Source organism: Cuculus canorus, chromosome 26 (assembly GCF_017976375.1).
Source record: "Cuculus canorus isolate bCucCan1 chromosome 26, bCucCan1.pri, whole genome shotgun sequence".
Taxonomy (NCBI): domain Eukaryota; kingdom Metazoa; phylum Chordata; class Aves; order Cuculiformes; family Cuculidae; genus Cuculus; species Cuculus canorus.
Window position 1 is genome coordinate 5163215 of NC_071426.1, and position 19321 is coordinate 5182535.

General features: G+C 53.7%; 1 protein-coding gene across 4 annotated transcripts in view; it reads right to left on the reverse strand.

Moving 5' to 3' along the window:
- The window catches only part of OGDH (oxoglutarate dehydrogenase), a 37808-nt gene that overhangs the window by 7938 nt on the left and 10549 nt on the right, over positions 1-19321 (reverse strand). Inside the window, exons 3-10 of one of the 4 annotated variants that reach the window (XM_054088809.1) lie at positions 17981-18169; positions 12786-12888; positions 8023-8067; positions 5175-5290; positions 3440-3594; positions 2553-2699; positions 1700-1790; positions 633-812 (exon numbers count right to left, since the gene is read on the reverse strand). In XM_054088809.1, coding sequence (XP_053944784.1) covers positions 633-812; positions 1700-1790; positions 2553-2699; positions 3440-3594; positions 5175-5290; positions 8023-8067; positions 12786-12888; positions 17981-18169 — 1026 coding nt within the window. Of the gene's footprint in view, positions 1-632; positions 813-1699; positions 1791-2552; positions 2700-3439; positions 3595-5174; positions 5291-8022; positions 8068-12785; positions 12889-13011; positions 13103-17980; positions 18170-19321 lie in introns of all 4 variants that reach the window. The other 3 variants (XM_054088810.1, XM_054088812.1, XM_054088811.1) reach the window with 3 other exon arrangements.

Genomic DNA, 19321 nt, shown 5'->3' on the forward strand with positions numbered 1-19321 from the left:
ACGGCTGAGGATGCTGCCTGTCAGACGAGGACAGAGTTTGTCTATTTATATCCTGCCCCTGCAGTTTAAGAGGAGCATTTTGAATCTCACCCTTTCACTTGGTGTTGGAGACAGGTCTGTGAGTCAGACTGCAAATAAACCCCCCCTGCAGCCCACTCGCCACCTGCTCACCCACTGGGTGCACAAAGTCCTCTCTTGCCGCTGGTCCAGCCTTCCGAGCCCCAGGAGTGGTCATCCCTGGCCACCCTGAGATCCTTCAGCTTGCAGCTCCTACTGCTGAGCCCCCCATGCTGTGATGCTCAGGTTGGCTTTCTGGAGCACCCCCCACCCCCCATTTCCCTGCTTTCCAGCCAGGGTTTTTTCCCTGCAGCCTAGTTGAGCCACTCATTCAGAGATGGAAGACACGGCAATGGGAGCCCAGGGTGAGCCCCTTGCCCAAAAGGGGCTGTCTTTATCCCCAAAGACAGCAAGGAAGGATGGGGGAGCAAAGCCAGGTAACAGCAGGGTGATGGCAGAGGAGCAGCACAGCCAACAAAAAGCAGCCAGGCTTCTTTGCTCTCCCATCAGCCGCCTGCATCCAAACATCATCCAGCCTGGGCCACTTCAGAGCAAAGCATCACAGCAACACTCACCTTCTTCCCCTCGGTGTCCCCAGAGTAAAATTGCTCCGCTTTAGTTTTGCCTTGAACAACAGGATCAGCTGCCTCCAAGTGAGAAGGATTTGCCACCAGGGAAAGGGTGATGTTCCTGTCGGTGACACGGTTAATCCGCCGGTGGTACATCCCCAGGTGGTACTTCACATCGCCAGAGCCCTGACAAAGGGTAGAGAGGTATCAATGCCAGGAATATCAGCAGCTTTTGGGGCATAGAAGGAGACCCAAGGCAGGGCAACGCTGACCCTCGGGGCTGGAAGAAGAGGGCATTTTTGGGAGGCACTGGCAGAAAGCAGCAGGCACTCACTGCAGGATGTGACCTGGCATGGCGCAAAGCAAAAGCACCCTGGTCCAGGTGCCTAACCACCAACACCCTCAGGCGTGCACCAGACCCGTCCAGGTACAGGGGAAGAAGCAAGTGTGGTGGGCTTGGGGGAGACACTGGAAAACAGAGCTGGGATAACACTCACCCACACCCTGCCTGGACTGCACCTCAGTGCCTCAGGCTGCTGCTTTTGCACCTCAAAACCCCACCTGAAGGGCATGGTGGGACAACACCAGTCCAGCCCAGTTTTCTGAAAGCCAAACCATCTTAGGATGCTGAAAGCTTTGAAGCGTGAGTGGATCGCAGTGACAGAGCCTGTGGCAGAAGCGGTTTGAGCCATGGGGCTTTGGAGCTGTGTTAGGGTCCCATCTGGGAACCAGGGGCTGCTGCGAGGGTACGAAGCAACCTCTGCTCCTGGCCACCTTCCACTCACCTTCTCATTCACCCCAAGGCTGCATGATGGCCACCAGCAGCTGCTGATCGCCCAGCCTATGCTGGAGATGCCGGCAGCGGCCAGGGAAGGCAAGGACAAGCCGGCACTGGCACTGACACGAAGGCTGCAGTCACACCAGCGTGCGTGCAATCTTGAAATCCTTGCGATGCCAATACCAGCACATGACCCCACAAGCAGTGGCACAATCTAGATCACACTGCATGGCTACAGCCTTTGGGGATGGTGTGAGGACAGGCGACAGCAACCTGCTACTTGGAGGACACTCACCTCATCAGCAGCCTCCAGCTTGGAGTCGAACTGGCAGAAGATCTGCTCCAGCTCTTTTCTGATCACGTTGGCAAGAACATTCAGACGTCCCCTGCAAAAGCCAGACTGTTGCTGGCAACCAGCAGCGCTAGACCGTCACCGAGTGCAAAGAGTGACCTGCCATCCCTGCATCACACAGAGGCAGGGAGACCACCCCACGCCTCCTGCAATGGGCAGAGGGTCCCCGGGGGAGAGAGGTCCCGGGAAGGAAAGTGCAGACCCCTCAGCACAGGACTGACTGCCCACTGCCGCATCCCAACAGCTATCCCAGAGCAGGAGGCTAGACCCTGCTTTGGGAGGGGCTCTTGATCAGGGAGTGCAGGGACAGGACGAGGGGGAACAGTTTTCATCTGAAAGAGGGGAGACTGAGATGAGATCTTAGGAAGAAAAGTTTCCCTGTGAGGGCGGGGAGGCCCTGGCCCAGGTTGCCCAGAGCAGTGGTGGCTGCCCCATCCCTGGAGGTGTTCCAGGCCAGGTTGGATGGGGCTTGGAGCGTCCAAGTGGGAGGCGTCCCTGCCCATGGAAGGGGGGTGGAACTCAATGGGTTTTGAGGTCCCTTCCAACCCGAACCATTCTAGGATTCCAGCTCTGCTGCTCCAGCCAACATCCATCTCCAGACAAACTTACAAACGAGCTGAAGCAGAAGACACCACAATGAGCAGCGAGCAGCCAAGGTCTGAGCTCTCCAGCTGAGGTTCACCACCAGCCAAGACTAGTTACGCAAAGGCAGAAACCAGTGTGCCCTCCAGTCCCAAAGCCTGGCAGCATCCCCACCTCCACGCCCCAAGCACTGCGTGGGAAGGGGCAGCGTTACCTGTGGGGCATTCCCATGATAACATAATCCACTCCCTTCTCACTCGACTTGTCGATAATGGTCTTTAAGGCGGGGATCAACACTTCACAGCCCTCCAGACCAAAACGCTTCTCTGAAGACCATTTCCGATGGAGGAACTCCTCAAATCTGGAAGGGAAAGAGAGAGAGGGATTGGTGCCAGAGCTATAGCCAAGGTCATAGAATCATAGAATCACCAGGTTGGAAAGGACCCACTGGATCATCGAGTCCAACCATTCCTAACACTCCCTAAACCATGTCCCTAAGCACTTCATCCACCCGTTCCTTAAACACCTCCAGGGAAGGCGACTCGACCACCTCCCTGGGCAGCCTGTTCCAGCGCCCGATGACTCTTTCCGTGAAGAATTTTTTTCTGATATCCAGCCTGAACCTCCCCTGACGGAGCTTCAAGCCATTCCCCCTTGTCCTGTCCTCTGTCACCTGGGAGAAGAGCCCAGCTCCCTCCCCTCCACAACCTCCTTTCAGGTAGTTGTAGAGAGTAATAAGGTCTCCCCTCAGCCTCCTCTTCTCCAGGCTAAACAGAAACTAAAGGATGGGGACCGCACCGAGGGAGCCATAGCATGAAGCGGTGCTTAAGCAGGTGTCATGCAGCAGCTCGAGAGGTCAGCCCGGACTGTGCTGCACCTCAATCTGATTTTCAGACCTTTTCTTTCAGAATCATCCATTGGTTTGGGCTCTTTGCCAGCACCAGGGCCTGCCAGCTCCCTGGTGTCACCCTGCTGATTAAGCCGACCATGACAGAAGACGTCAAGATGTGACTCAAGCAGTGACTACGTTGCTTTGGTTGGGACCAACCCACCCTGGACAGCAAGGGCAGCTCAGGAGAAGGTGAAAACCCCCTAGAGTACCTGGTGGAGCGGACGAGCCTGGCCAGCAGCGTGCGTTTCTCTTCGTTGGTGAACTGCATGATACCCGGGGTCTCAAACTTCTGCCGAATCCACTGGCACTGCTCCAGGTCATTGATGAACATGAACTCCACACCAATGTGCTGGCAGTACGCCATCTGCCCCGGCAGGAGAAGAAGGGCTGTGAGACAACAGCCAAGGCTTCAGCACCTCCTCACCCCCGCAAAAGACAGGCACGAGCAGCATCCAGGGCCAGGACTCTCTCAGTCCTCTCTTCAACACAAAACCCTCCTGTGGCGGCAGACACGAAACGTCCTGCACACGGGCAAGTGCGATGGAACCCAGGGGGACCCATGAGCAGCACCTGGCAGACAGCACCATGCCAGCCCCATTTTGGGAGCCTGCTTTGAGCTGTGTTCCCAGGAAAGCAGGGCATGACTTGGGATGCTGCAGAGAAGCTCAGACCCTGCACATGGCCCAGCACCAATGTTTCGTTCCCTTTCCTCCAGGGGCCCAGGATCAGACCCTCGAGCCCTCACATCCACCCCAGAAGTGATAATCCCTCTCAGTGGCATCAGCTGTGACCAGGTCCACCCTGCTTTGTACAGCGGGGAGAGACTCACGGAATCATAGAAAACCAAGTCAGAAGGGACTTCAAGGATCATCTGGTCCAACCCTCCTTGGCAAAAATACGGTCTAGACAAGATGGCCCAGCATCCTGTCAAATGAATCTTAAGTGTCCAATGTTGGGAAAACTATTGCAGGGAAGATTACGTTAAAGTAACATCGCCCAAGAGCATTTTCAGTTGGAAATGAAGTCATGATGTTAGTAATCAATGTCCACTGCAAACACTTACTATCATCAGGAAAACCTTTAGCACAGCTGGGCTCAGTCCTAAATGAAAATAACACCACTACAGGGGCAGTTCAGGGCGCCTTTTGGGGCACAAAGTGGAATCTGCAACCCAGGAATACACTTGAGTTTCACACAACAGTTAACAGACTATAACTTTGGGCGCTGGTGGCATTAGAGCTGATAGGAAATTCATCAGAAAGTCCTTTTTTGTATTGAAAAAATGTCAATGTCTTGGTAGTTAAAATTGTTGGGAATCATACAATGGTTTGGGTCAGAATTAGCAAAACAACCTCCCTCCCCGAAATCAGGAGCCTGTTCTTGCAGCTTATCTAAGATGCCAACGCAGCTTTGCTTCTCCCAAGGTCACCCTGTCTCGGCAGAGAACATCTGAGCAAGCCTGCAGCTTCGCGGGAGGTGGCTGCGCTCCCAGACCAGGGTATGAAACTTGGCAGGCAAGGAGAACCAGCTGCAAGAGCTGGAAGACTTGGCTCCAGTCTGGAGTTGCTCCAGCACCAAGACCCCACCATGCAGGGCAGCAGCGGTCCAGCAGCGCAGGGAGTGGGGCATCACCACCCTCCAGCCTGCTGCTGTGCCCTCCCAGCATTATTTGCTGCTTTAAACTGGAAAATGTAGCAGGAAAGGGTTCCAAAAATGCAAAATTTAGCGGCTTGGCTCCTTACTCCACCTTGGGAAGACCAAATGCGTCACTCCAGAGCAGCTGAAGGTGATCAGAGATGACCAGGGAGCTGCTACAAGTGGAGCAAGTGCTGAGAAGTGGCTCCCAACCTGAAAAGCTTCAAAGCCACAGTGTGGCCAGGACTGGGCAGCACTCAGCATCTTCCAGGAGCCCTTCCCCTGCCCACAGCCCCCGCTGCCCCTCACCTCCAGCCGACGGATGATTTCCCGGAGCGGAAGAGCTGATTCATTTCCACCGATGAAAGTGGTTGTAGGCAAGTGGAAGACCTTGTCGAGGTCGGATTCATCCAGCCCGTAAAAGCCTGCAGGATTTTTCACGGGTGGGACAAGCGAAAGCAAGAGAGAGAAGAAAGGAAGTGGGATGGGGTGGGGGGAGACAACACCGCCACAAAGGGTCCGGCAGAGGCAGGGAGGGACAAAAAAAAAGCAGCATAAAACCCAAAATAAGCATGAAGGAGGTTTGTGTGGATAAAAATCAAGCCATAATTAAACAAAAAGACAATAAGCACAGAACAACAAAGTTATGATGAAAGGTAATGCAGGAAATGAAATACAAACCAATTTATACATGTGTGGAATTTGGTAATTAACACCCAGGGTGAGAGGAGGGGAGTTTGGAGCCCCAGGAACACAAAATGCACCACAAATTAGAACAGAGGGGAGAGAAAAGAAATGGAGGAATTGAGGAATCACGGAGCACAATGAAGGTGTTGCCACAGGGTGGGAATTAAACAGGAGCCGAGGCGGAGGAGGAAGTGGTTAAAACAGACAAACCCCAACGAAGGAAAGAAAGAGGAGCGAGAGAGAAACCCGATCAGGGCACTGCACTGGACTCTCCTGAATAGCTAAGCCCGGGAGCGGGGCAGCAGCCAGGCCCTCAGCAGGTTTGCTGCCTGGATCCCCCCCTTACCCCAATTAACAGCCTTTTAATTAAGAGTTTAGCTTAGCTCTGCTCAGCAAACCCCCTCCTTTTGGATGCTGGCACCTCATGGTTGCACAAGGCACTGCAGGGACTGGGTGCACCTGGAGAAGGTGCTGAGCACAGCTTGGATCTAAACACCAGGTTTTGGAAGTGTGGACGAGCCCCAGCACTGGTGGCTGCTGCCCTGGTGTCAGCAGAGCCCTGCCAGCGCCCGCAGCTGCCCCATACAGCTCAGCGCCATCAGAGGGGCTGCAGCACACACGGAACCTCATGGCTGTTTTTAGGGAAACTGAGACTCGGAGGAGGCGCAACAGTGGCTCTTGACCACGGCAGCAAGGCAGAAGCAAAGCTGGGACGAGGTTGGGAGTCCCAAAATTCTTTGGAAGCAAGAGTGCGGCTGAGCCCAGACCTCAAACACCTCCCCTGGGGCCTTGTTCATTCTTCCTATACTCCCAGCAGAGCCAGGCTCAAAAGGGTTTCCTGACCCATAGCAGGAGCCACGGGGGCAGAAGAGTCACCACCGCTTCCCCCAGCTCCCCAAAACCAGCCCAGTGCCCAAGTCAGGGCGTCTTTTAGGGAGGTGATGGGAGCTGCCCAGGGCTACAAAGATGATCCGAGGGCTGGAGCACCTCGAGGACAGGCTGAGAGAATCGGGGTTGTTCAGCCTGGAGAAGGCTCCAGGGAGACCTTAGAGCAGCTTCCAGTACCTGAAGAGTACCTAGGAAAGTTGGGGAGGTACTTCTCACAAAGGCATGGAGTGATAGGACAAGGGGGAATGGCTTTAAATTGGAGAGGGGAAGATTTAGACTGGACATAAGGAAGAAATTCTTCACAATGAGGGTGGGGAGCCGCTTGCCCAGGTTGCCCGGAGCAGTGGTGGCTGCCCCTTCCTTCGAGGTGTTCAGTGCCAGGTTGGATGGGGCCTTGAGCAACCTGATCCAGTGGAGGTGTCCCTGCACACGGCAGGGGTGGAACTGAATGATCTTTAAGGTCCCTTCTGACTCAAACCACTCTATGATTCTATGCTACCCCTTAAGCACTGCCAGGCAGGATAACCTGCTTTCCTCCAGGCAAAGGGAGGCAAAAACTGGCCCCTCTACAACCATCTTTCCTTGAGCTTCATCTGAACAGCCTGCCCCTTGCTCCCTTGTCGGGAATGAGGATGGGTTGGAGGCAGGGCTGGCACAGCTCATCCCTGCACAGCCACAAGGACGGCACTGGCTGGAGGCTGGGAGCACCCACAGCCAGCGTAGAGCAAAGCTTTCCCTGGCTGCCACTGCACTTCACCCCTTCCTCTGCCCTCACCACCCTCTGGGGTGCTCCCAGTCCTGGGGGAAGGAATTAAGCCAGGCCCTGGGAGCTCAGCGTGGAGTGGGGCCTGGGAGCACCCCGACAGCCGAGGGTTTGGCCCCAGGTCATCAATTCTCCTCTGCGGTTCTCATCCCACCAGGAGTCCTGGAAGGAGGTAGTGGATATGCTGCTGGCTGGAGGTTTCAGGGAAGCCTCAATCATTTGCTGCAGCTTCCACCTCCAGGGCGCAGGGCTGTGGCTCGCTCTGCCGCTCTGCCATGCTGGGTGAAGGCTCCAGCTCACTTCAGGGGTATCGGATTTTCCAAGGAGCTGTCTGGGCTCTGAGCATCTCTGCTTCTGCTTTGCTGCAGCCTGGCCAGAGTTTTTGACAGCACTGAGTATTTACAGGCAGCAATTCCATCAGATCAGGTGGAAGGCTAGAGATGGGCTGCCAAAGTCTCATGGAGGCAAAACCAGCTGGAGAAGACAGCTTGGATTTATTGGGACACTCAAATTGGGGAGACTGAAGCCTCATAATATGAATGGTCACACCAAAACATGTACTCTAGCAGCCAGGCATGCAAAGACACAGCACAAAAAGGACCAGCGAGGTTCTAAATTGGGGATCTCTACCGGGAAATCGTCACTCACCAAGCGCCTACATAAGGATTTTTACTGAGATAAAGGAAAAATCAACATTACATAACTCTGGAGCGGTGTGAGGCAGGAGGGGATCACTCTGCTGGCTCGGTTCCCACCCAGAATAACCTATTCAAAGAGAGTCCTGCACTCCAGAGGGTTAAAGGCTCATTGATTGCGTACCTCCTACTGTTAACACTCTCAGCCGCTCCTTGAACACTGCGAGGTCTGGGGCGGGCAGGGAAAGGGTGGAAAGGGAGAAGATAGAGAGACGCAGGCAAAGTTAGTAAAAACCCTGGAACCAGGACACCGAGTCGTGGACAGCACAAGGCAAAAAATACAGTTTAAAATACAGTCAAAAACATCAGAAGAAAAGAGTTGGGATGGAGGATGACTACGCACTAGGCAGAAAAGAAATCTCGGTGGGAAGGCTGGTGAGAGGAGGGAGGAGCAGGGAGGGGAATGGGACAGGGGGGCATCAGACACTGGGGAGCAGTTGAGCTGCATGGTTTGAGACGCCCTCTCGCATCCACAGATCAGGCAGGAGTGGGAGGCTGCCTGGCAGAACGCCTGCAGCCGCTACGGTCAAAAGGCGCCTTCCCAGCACGCTGCGTCAAGGGGAACGTTATCTGCTGTGGAGCAGGGAGCGTTATCTGCTGCAGGGCCAGGAGCATTATCCACTGCCGAGCCGGGAGCTGCCTTCCCTCAACGTCAGCTCCCAGAGAGTTTTGCTCCACTCATCTCTACTGGGAGATGCCAGGGTTCCCCCAAGGAGGCACGGCTGTTGCCCGCACACCGGCAGGAGCAGGATCGGGGTATTCACACACAGGCCTGTAATGAGGAATCTGAGCAGTAAGGCAGGCACGCACAGCACCATCATCTCCAAGGAGCACAGGACACAGGCAATGCGTGTCACCATAGCTGCATGGCTGCGTTAGCTGCTTCGAGCACTTCAGACTCCCTAGGATTACAGTAAAGGCTTTGGAAATGCTTCTCCCTGGGGTCAGCAGGCAACAATCATGGGTTCAGGTGAGGTGTTTGGGTGGCAAGGTCTGAAACCAGGGCAAGGGGAGGAGGCAGCGCTCCCAGCCCGTCTCCCCACAGGGCTCGCCTGGCTCTTCCCAAGCTGGAGGGATTCCTATCAGCTCCCCTGGGCAAGAGGCAGGAGCAGCTGCCTTCCACGGAGAATCAGACAGACAGACAGACAAATGGATGCTCAAGACACACACTGACTCCATGCACCACCTGGATCTCTGCCTGCCAAGACATTATTTCCTTGGACAAGGCCACACCAAGTCCCTGCAGTCGCCTTGTCCTTGTTTTACCCCACTTACCACGTCAGATCAGCCGCAGCGGAAGATGAGAAGGAGATGACTTTGTTTTTTAAAACTCAAAGACAAGAGGAAAAGGAATTTGCTGTCTCTGCCTCCCATCTCCCTCAGCCCAAGCACTCTGGGCAAGATTCTCCTTCACATTTTCTCCAAAATCCAGAGCAGACACAAACCAGTTGCTAAACAAAAGGCAACGGATAAGAAAGATCCCTTTCCAAGATTAACCACGCAGCTCCTCTGAGTCACGGCCCTGCCCAGCCATGGTTGAAGCCGTTGGCAGGGGAGCTGGCACACCAAGAGCCAACCTTTAAGGATTTCACTGCTCAGAAAGATGAGACAAGATAATTTCCAAGTTTGAAAACCACTCCTATTATTAACTGCTCTCTCAAGTGTTCAGAAACTCTTTACAAAGCAAAAAAAAAAAAGCCAGCAGGATCTTGTTAGAGCTTGGCTTTCTCTGCCCAAGCAGACAACAGCCAAGGCCCAGAGCTCTCCCCACGCTCTGCACCAGCACTGCGCTATGGGCAAGCCACGCTCCCCAAGTTGTGTTTAAGATCATCCTGGAGGTTTTCCAGGATAAGGACACTAAGGGAATATCTATTCAGTCACAGATGATGCCCACAACAAGATAACAAAGCCTTCTTTGATCAGACATAACCGTTCGAGTCTAGGGTCCTACCCAAGGACATAGCCCCAGCATGTGCGCCAGCAGCTGATACGAGCACTGCTTGTTCCCCAGACTCAGTATTCCTTACAAATTCATGAGTTGCTGGGAATTAAATCAACACCAAGAACCACAAGGGCAGAAGTCGCAGTATGAAAGCTAGAAAGAAACAGAAATTAAACTTAATGCCTGACTCAGACATAGGAATTGCGGGCTGAGATCCTCTTCCAGCCTATGGACTTGTTGTGCCCAAATGCTCTCCAACGTGGTGAGCCGGGCTGCTGGGCTCCTCACCGCCACCCTGGGGAGCAGGGAAAGCAGAGCTTACGCTGCTTTTCCCAGATTCCCGTACAGCTGTGAGGATGCCGTTAGCATAGCTCTGGAGCAGGGGTTCCAAGGGAACTTAGGGCTCCTCGGCTCTTCCACCTCCCAAGCATGGATGCTGCCAGAGCACAACTTCCTCCAGCAGAACCACACCAAGTCAGGAGAAAAGCTCTCTGAACCAACCTTCCCCACTGGAGCTGCCCCACGAGTTCAATGTCCAAGGGGAAACCAGTAAGAAGCAGTGTCCCTCAAGGGTCCAGCCTGGGAATGATATGGTTTCACGCCTTCATCGATGGCATAGACAGCAGGATGGAGAGCACCCTCGGACAGGCTGCAGGTGACACGCAGCTGAGTGGTGTGGTTGATGAACCATCAGGAAGGGACAGATCCAGAGAGACCTGAACAGGCTGGAGACGTGGGCCTGTATGAACCTCATGAAGTCCAACAAGGCAAGGGTTGGGACAACGCCCAGTCCCAGGACAGACTGAAGGATGCAGCCCTGTGGAGAAGGACTTGCGGATGTGTCAAATTGGAAGTGAGCCATCACTGTGCACTCACAGCACAGAAAGCCAAGAGTTCCCTGGCTGCCTCCAGAGCAGTGGGACAAGCACGGTGAGGGAGGAGATTCTGCCCCTCGGCTCTACTCCTAGTGAGACCCCACCTGGAGTCTTGCATCCAGTTCTGGAGTTCTCAGCACATGAAGGATGAGGAGCTGTTGGAGTGGGGTCAGAGGAGGCCACGGAGATGATCCGAGGGCTGGAACAGCTCTGCAGAACCTGCTGTGGCCTCTCCAGGCAGACCCTGCTGCAGCCTCTCAGTACAAAAAGGGGGCTGGTAAGAAAGGCACATAGAGTTTTTATCAGGGTCTGTGACAGGACACAGGACAAGAGTTTTACACTGGAAAAGGGCAGGGTTAGACTGGACAGGAGGCTATGGAGGCACTGGAATGGGCTGCCTCGAGAAGTTATGTCTGCCCCAATCCTGGAGGTGTTCAAGGCCAGGTTGGTTGGGGCTTCGAGCACCTTGATCCAGTGGGAGGTGTCCCTGCCCATGGCAGGGGAAGGAACTGGATGGGCTTTAAGGTCCCTTCCAGCCCAGCCCACTCTAAGTCCATAACTTGGCGAGCACCATGGTAACTCTGCTCCCCACACCAAATCCCTGTTCTCCTGAAGGAGATCATCACTGCCACCACTGGCTCTGGATTTCCTGCAGACCCTGCTCTCCTCTTGGCAGGGAACCACGTCCACCAGGCACAAGGCTTCAGAGCTCTCCTCTGCTGCTCTGCTTCAGGACCATAGCACCCATGGCAGAGGCCAAGATCCCCGCGCTAGAAAAGGCTTCTGTCACCTCTTCCTCTACCCAGCCACTGGGAGGGGCTTCAAAGTCACCTAAAACTGTCTCTCTTATCCCCTCACAATGCCACCTACGTCCATCCTCTCCTGTGCCTGGGTTCAAGGTCATCACCTCCCCACCTCTTCCCACCAAAAACTCCCAAGCACAGGGCTTGCTCCATCCCAGAGCCAGCCGGCTCCTGAGGCACAGCCAGAGCTTGGTCCTCCAGACAAGCACATCAGAAGTCCAGATGTTGGTATGATGCAGCTTTCCCATCATGCAGCGAGCTGGGACAACCAAAACCTAATCCTTCCCTATCGCTCCCAGCACATGGAATCCTGTAGAAGGTCCAGCAGGTCCAGGGCCGGTGTCCCTGCGCTGGCAGCTGAACAAGGAATTGAGATCATTGACATGCACCGCACGCTCGGATCGGCTGTTCTGTTGTGCGAGGTTAGTAATCATCACTGTTCTGCTCTACGTTAGAAGCATGCTGAGCGCTCCTAGTGCCGGGGAATGACCCTCGGAAAGCACCAGCGAGGTGAAAGAGCTCAGCGCCGCAACCTCGCTCTGGCCAGAAGAACGGCAGCAAACTACAGAGATCAGATCTAAGGCACATCGCGAGGCGCTGAGCTGAAGCACTTTCAGATTAGGATTTCCAGTCCTTAGCACCACACACGCTCTGTGCAACACTCATGCAGCTCTCGCTCCAAGGCATCGATTTCCACCTCGCTACTCGGATGGGAATGCATCCCAAAGCTTCCTTGTTATGATCACTGACAGGGACTCATAGCTCAGTCTTGGAAAAAGGGGGCAATTCAGGGATTTATGGATGCTGCAGCAAGCTGGGAGCAACGGAAGGCAGGACATCGCCACAGAGGCGCACCAAGAGGCGCTTCCCAGTCCTGTGGAGAAACAGCCATGCCATTTCCCGCAGCTCCCAGGGCCCCCAGAAGCAGCAAGAGGAGCTGAGGGACCAGACCTTCAGCTCTCCCCAGCACAAATCCTCTCTGCTTTGCATTTCCAGAAGATGCAATTGCTTCCACCCCTGGATGAGTAAGTTCAAGGACGTAATTAATTGGAGGAGAAACATGAGCCGAGCAAGAGGGTTTTGGCTCCAAACCCAGTGGCCGTGACAGCCAGAGGGGGGCAGAGCTGCTCCAAGGCGGCTACAAATTCAAAGTGATCATTACTGAGGAAACTTAAGACTTTTCCCCCTTCCTGGTGAAGCATCTACCTACGAAGCTGTGAAAGAGGAGCTCAAGCGATGCAGCACTGACTGCTCTCAAAGCCCTCACCCAGTTTGTCTGTGGATGTGATAAGATCGGCTGGAAGGGAGGAGTCCAGATCTGCATCCAAGATGCCCAGTGGGTCGAGTTGTGCTACATGGTGCCCTCGAATCTATGAAATGGGCCGGGAATAGAAAGGAGAACCAACAGGGAGAGGGGAAAGGGAGAAAAACAAAAGAGGGGAGGGGTAAAAAAGTTAAATTACATTAGAATTAATTTGCAGAGTAATTCTCACCGACGTTTGGAGAAACAGTTACTGGTGCATCATCAAAATTTACACAACTAATGCCGAGAGGATCGAGCTTTGCAATGTGGTGACCCCTGACCTGGAAGCAACAACACAGATTAGTCATTAAGACACATTAATTGCAGAGACATGCCTTAAAAACAATCCAACCAAGCCATGCACGGGTTCCCTCTTCAGGTTTTCTGCAGAGCCACCTCAGCTTCGGGCTGCCTGAAGAAGCTGGGCTTGCTTCCAGTGACAGCACCTAAGTGTGGGTGCCACCAGCTCTGCACTGCCTGGCTTTGTGGGGCAGCAGCGGGAAGGCCATCTCCTTCCACAATTGACCTCAGTGGGTCTCCCACTGCTTGCCTGGTGTAAAACCCGAGTTCCTCCTCTCCACGGATGCAGTAACTCCACACCTGTGGTTTCCTGCTAAGCATTACAGCAAATGAAGAGGCAATTTTGCAGATTTTGGCAGATCCAGGTCCTCTTCTGCCAACATAGCAGAGAAAACAAGCACTGCCACCAGCAGCAGGAGCTCCAGAAATATTCATGCTTCTGTGCTGTCACAGGTCAGCAGCTCACAGTGTCCTTGTGGAGAGGAGCTATGGGAGGACTCAGAGCACTCTTCTGGGCAGAAAATACCAAAGAGCTTTGGCACCAAGAGTGTCATGCCAGCTCCCAGTGGCCAGGCCAGGAGTCATCTGGGTTTGGATCTGCATTGGGAGCAACAAGGAATAACAAGAGGCAATGAGGAGGTTTCCTTCTCACCTTCACAGGAGGTGTATACAGATAGACCCCACCATATCTCACTGGGCAAACTCAACCAATCGCAGCAGCCAGCACTCTCCAGCTGGCATGGCACAAGAAAGACAACAACGTGTCTGAGCACCGGTGGCCACAAATAAATTCCTTCTGTGCCAGCTTCGTCTGGGAAATATTTGCTTGTCCATCTTGCAACAAAGGACAGGGGCCATCCCAGCAGGACACAAGCAGCCCACGCTGCTTTCCAGGCCAGGATGTTCCCACCAGGACCAGAAGACCACTTGGTCCAGCAAACACCTTTGAGCTGGGGATGCCCAGTGGCTTTGAGGTCAGGTCCACAGTTGGCAGGTATGCAGCAAATCCTCAAATCCATGAGCAAGGTCTTCTTCCCCTCAGGAGCCATGCTGCTTGTTAGTCTCCACGTACATGCAAAGCCAGGCAGATTTCTTCCCCACTCCAAAACAAGACCACAGCAGATTTTCATAGCTTCACAGAAATGGTTTGGGTTGGAAGGGACCTTAAAGCCCATCCAGTTCCACCTCCCTGCCATGGGCAAGCACACCTCCCAAAGGATCAAGATGCTCCAAGCCCCATCCAACCTGGCCTTGAACACTTCCAGGGATGGGGCAGCCACCACTTCTCTGGGCAACCTGGGCCAGGGCCTCCCCACCCTCACAAGGAAACATTTATTCCTAAAACCTCATCTCAATCACCTCTCTTGCAGCATCAAACCATCCCCCTCATCCTATCCCTGCACTCCACGATCAAGAGCCCCTCCCGAGCTCTAGGCTGCTTTCTCAGCAGCTCCTGCTCTCAAAGTTTCCCACTCAGCAACGTGGGGAGTAGGGCAGGAAACACCACTGCCACATTATGGGTGCAAAGACAGAATTCCCGGCCACTAAATCTGACACCAGTTACAAAAACCACTCGTGTACGAACGGGCCACCAAACCTTCTGTGCAAACCAGACACACTGATCTACCTTATTTACCAGAAAGGCGTTCATGTTAAAATATCCCAAGGGATTTTAGGACAGGATTTGTGGTTTTACCAGCCAAAGAGCCTGAAATCGGCCATCGACATTAAGGCAAAATGCTAAGAGAGTACTGAGTATCCAGAGGAGGGCACAGAGCTGGGGAAGGGTTTGGAGGGTAAGCTGCGTGAAGAACAGCTGAAGTCATTGGGTTTGTTCAGCCTAGAGGAGACTGAGGGAAGACCTCATGGCACTGCAGCTTTCTCTCATAGGAAGGAGGAGGAGCAGGCACTGAGCTCTTCTGTCTGGTGAACAATGATAAGACTCAAGGGCATGGCAGGAAAATGTGCCACAGGAGGGTTAGGTTAGACATTAGGAAAAGGTTCTTCCCCCAGAGGGTAGTGGAGCACTGGAACAGCTGCCCAGGGAAGCAGTCACGGATACCAGCCTGACAACATCCAAGAAGCATTTGTCAAATGCCCTCAGACACGCTGTGTGAATGTTGGGGTTGTCCTGTGCAGGGACAGGAGCTGGATTTGATCCTTGTGGGTCTCTTCCAACTCAGAATATTCTCTGACGCTTCCCTTGTGCTCTCTGCAGAGCAAGGTGACAACGTGCCCAAGTGCTGGTGGCCACAAGGAAATCTCTTCTGCACCAACTTTCTCTGGGAACTGTTTGCTTGTCCATCTTGCAACAAAGGGCAAGGGCTAGCCCACTCTTTAGCATCCTACGATGAGCCTACAGCATCGATGCATAAAGGAAGAGTAACTGACATCATCGGCCTGGACTTGTGCAAAACATCCAACACTTGTCCCGCACTACATTCTTGTCTCTAAATTGGAAAGAGATGGATTTGATGGATGGACCACTAGGTGGATAAGGGACGGTCACCCTCCAATAGTTCTGGTCAGCAGCTCTATGTCCAAGTGGAAACTGGTGATGACTGGCATTCCACAGGGGTTGGTATTGGTTGTTGCAGGCATGGACAATGGGATTGAGGGCACTCTCAGCAAGTTTCTCAACACCACCAAGCTGTGTGGTGCAGTCGATACGCTGGAGGGAAGGGATGGATCCAGAGGGACTGGACAGGTTGGAGAGGTGGGGCTGTGAGAACCTCATGGAGCTCAACAAAGCCAAGGACAAGGTCCTGCTCCTGGGTCAGGGCAATCCCAAGCACAAATCCAGACAGGGCAGAGAATGGATTGGGAGCAGCCCTGAGGAGGAGAACTTGGGGTGCTGGGGAATGAAAAACTCAACATGAGCCAGCAAACTTTCATGGGCTCACAGCCCAGAAAGCCAGTTGTGTCCTGGGCTGCATTAGAAGCGTGGACAGCAGGGCCATGGAGGGGATTCTGCCCCTCTGCTTTGCTCTGGTGAGACCCCACCTGGAGCCCTGTGTCCAGTTCTGGAGTCCTCAGCACAAGAAGAACATGGATCTGTTGGAGCAAGTCCAGAGGCGGCCACGGAGAGGATCCAAGTGCTGGAGCCCCTCTTGTACAAGGACAGACTGAGAGAGCTAGGATTGTTCAGCCTGGAGAAGAGAAGGGTCTAGGGAGACCTTAGAGCAGCTTCCAGTATGGAAAGGGCCTCCAGGAAAGCTTGGGAGGGTCTCTTGATCAGGGAGTGCAGGGACAGGATGAGGGAGAATGGCTTTCAGCTGCAAGAGGGTAGACAGAGATGAGATCTCAGGAAGAAATGTTTCCCTGTGAGGGTGGGGAGGTTGCCCATGGCAGGGGGTGGAACTTGACGGGCTTTGAGGTCTCTTCCAGCCCAAACCATTCTGTAAATCTGTGGTTTAAAAAGAACTGATAACATGGAGATGCAACCACCGCTACAAAGAAGAAGCCATCACTGACATCACAGTAAAGTAGAGTCACTGCTCAACTATAATTACTGGGACAATCCAGCTGATCCAGTTAAGAAGTTAATTGCCTGGTGTTTTATGTAGGTTGCTCACCAAAAGCAGGACTCCCTCCTGCCTTCCTGCTCTTCTGTCCCTCCATACCCTGTGCTGAACCCCTCAACCGGACACCTCACTGTGGCTACAGCCTGGCTGTAGGGAGGTGGATTTCTCGAGGCGGACAGCTTAGAAACACCCAACCAAAAGCAATCACCTCTCAGCGCTACTGTTCATAGCCTGAGGAGGTGACGGGAATACAGAAGATGTTACAGGTTTTGTGTTCAAATTGCTGACTTGGAGCTGCTGCCTCTAATCCCATCAGTCACCGCTTGTTTGAACCTCGCATCACCCGCTTGTTCCATCATCGAGAGCTGCAGCGTTTGGAAATGGCTCATCAGGATCCACGTGAGCTGGAGAGCTGACGGGGCGGTCACTTCCCATGAAACCAGCCACAGGAGAAGAGGGAGGTCCCATAAATGCGTCTCAGCTTCGCCTCCTCACAGAAAAGCAGGGCAGTGCCCCAGCACTTACGTCAGCATCATGGCTGCAGAGGTAGGCAGAGGCACTTTCTCCAAGCAGAGCAGGGCTGAGGTTGGGCAGATCTTTGGACTCACCCAGTTATGCATTTCTTGCCTTATCCCGTGGCCTTGTACATTGGATTTTCCCCGTACCCGAGCAGGAACATGATTCTTTGCAGGGAGAGGCGAGGAGACCATGGTCACACCTTCACAGCCACCGGGTTTGTGAACTTCTCACTGCAGCCCCGATTAGAGCCCCCAAACTTGACAAACCAGAAGGTGAAAGGATGACACAGATGTAGAAATGTATTTACGTGTTCCCTGGAGTTCAAACTGGCTGGCCAGCCCCTGGCTGGAGGAGGCTCTCTTTCCACTTGAAACTTGTTTGATTTTGGCAGCATCACTCCAAGCTGCAGCGCAGCAGCACCACCATCCTCCTCCAGGTCACAAATCGCAAGGAAATGTTTCCTGAACTTTCGTTTTCAGATCTCAGAAGTTTCCTTGGCAACATGGGGGAAGCAGGATGGGTGTCCTACCCCACTGCTGAGCGTGGCAGTAGCATAATTTTAGAAGCCAGCCACCCTGATCACCCCCTTCCTGCTACCGTAATTGCTCTGTTTGGGTGACAACAGCTTTAATCTTCCCATTGTCCAGCAAAGCATCACCTGAGCTTCTGCCCCAACAGATCATGAGCTCCTGTCAAAAAACAGGCAGCCCAGCATGTGTGCCTCATGCTCTCCACACGTGTATCAACCACGCCAACCCCAGCCACCGCAGCTGCCACATGCCCCTCACGCGCTTTTCCTCAGCATAGAGCCCTTACCTGATATGCCCTGATAAGAGATTGCACTGCAAGATGGTCCTCCACCAGTTTATCCACGTTGGGCTGTGCTTGGACCAGGAACTGGGCTTGCGACAGCGTGGAGAGGCTGGTGCTCAGCGGAGGGGGGCTTTGGTAAGCGGTGCCTGGAGCAGCTCCAGCATTGGCGTTGCGAAAGAAGATGTCCCATGACTAGGGAAAGGGAAAAAAAAAGAGGTGACGGGGTCATTACCCAAACCCTTCCTAACTGCTCTACAGCCACTGCAGGGAATGAAATCCCTCAGGAGTGGAGCTGCCTCTCTACTGCCCCGCAGCCCCGTACAGCCGCTGCCAAAGGCCCCATACAGGAAAGCACTAAAGCTCTCCCATTATTCCAATTATTTCATTATCCGACTTGCCATCCATCTGATTGTTTCTTGTGGCACGAGGCTGTCCTCAGAGGCTCCCACCCTTGACAGCAGCGCTCAGGACAGGACACAGGTGACAACCCTAACCCAAGTGCAAAACCACTGCTTGGAGCAAGGAGCCTCAGCCAAGTCTTCAGGCTTTTGTCATGGAATAAATGGAATGGTTTGGGCCCGAAGGGACCTTAAAACTCATCCAGTTCCACCCTCTGCCATGGGCAGGGACACCTCCCACTGGATCAGGGGCTCCAAGACCCATCCAACCTGGCCTGGAACACCTCCAGGGATGGGGCAGCCACCACTGCTCTGGGCAACCTGGGCCAGGGCCTTCCCACAGGAAACATTTCTTCCTAAAATCTCACCTCAATCTCACCTCTTTCAGCTCAAAATTGCTCCCCCTCATCCTATACCTGCACTCCCTGATCAAGAGCCCCTCCCCAGCTTTCCTGTAGCCCCTTTCCATACAGGAAGACAGCTCTAAGGTCTTTTTTCCTTCTCACTGGGACACAACACTGCCCTCTAAATGCCTACGATATTTTATGAAAAGCATTTTTTCCCTGTAATCCCACACACCTCTTCTTCTTCTCTGCGGCCCGGATGCCTTGAGTCTCAAGTCCTGGTGGAAGTCATGTTCTCCAGCCCTCAACCACTGAGAGTTTTTTTCTTTTTCTGGCCCCTCTCCCATTTTTCCTCATGGTTTCACTGATGCTGACACCCACACTGGGTAGATCCTCCTGTGCTAGCTCTCCCACGCCCTTCACAAGGTAGATTCTACTCCTGCTCCTGTCCGCTCTGCAACAGGCAGTTCAAGGTGTTAAGAAAACAAAGCAAAATCCCCTAAAAAGCCCTTGATGGACTTGGTGTGACCTTGCGGTGCTTATCCAGCACGGCCTGCTGCACCCAGGAGCACCTCAGGCCAAACTCCAGTTAATCTGGTTAC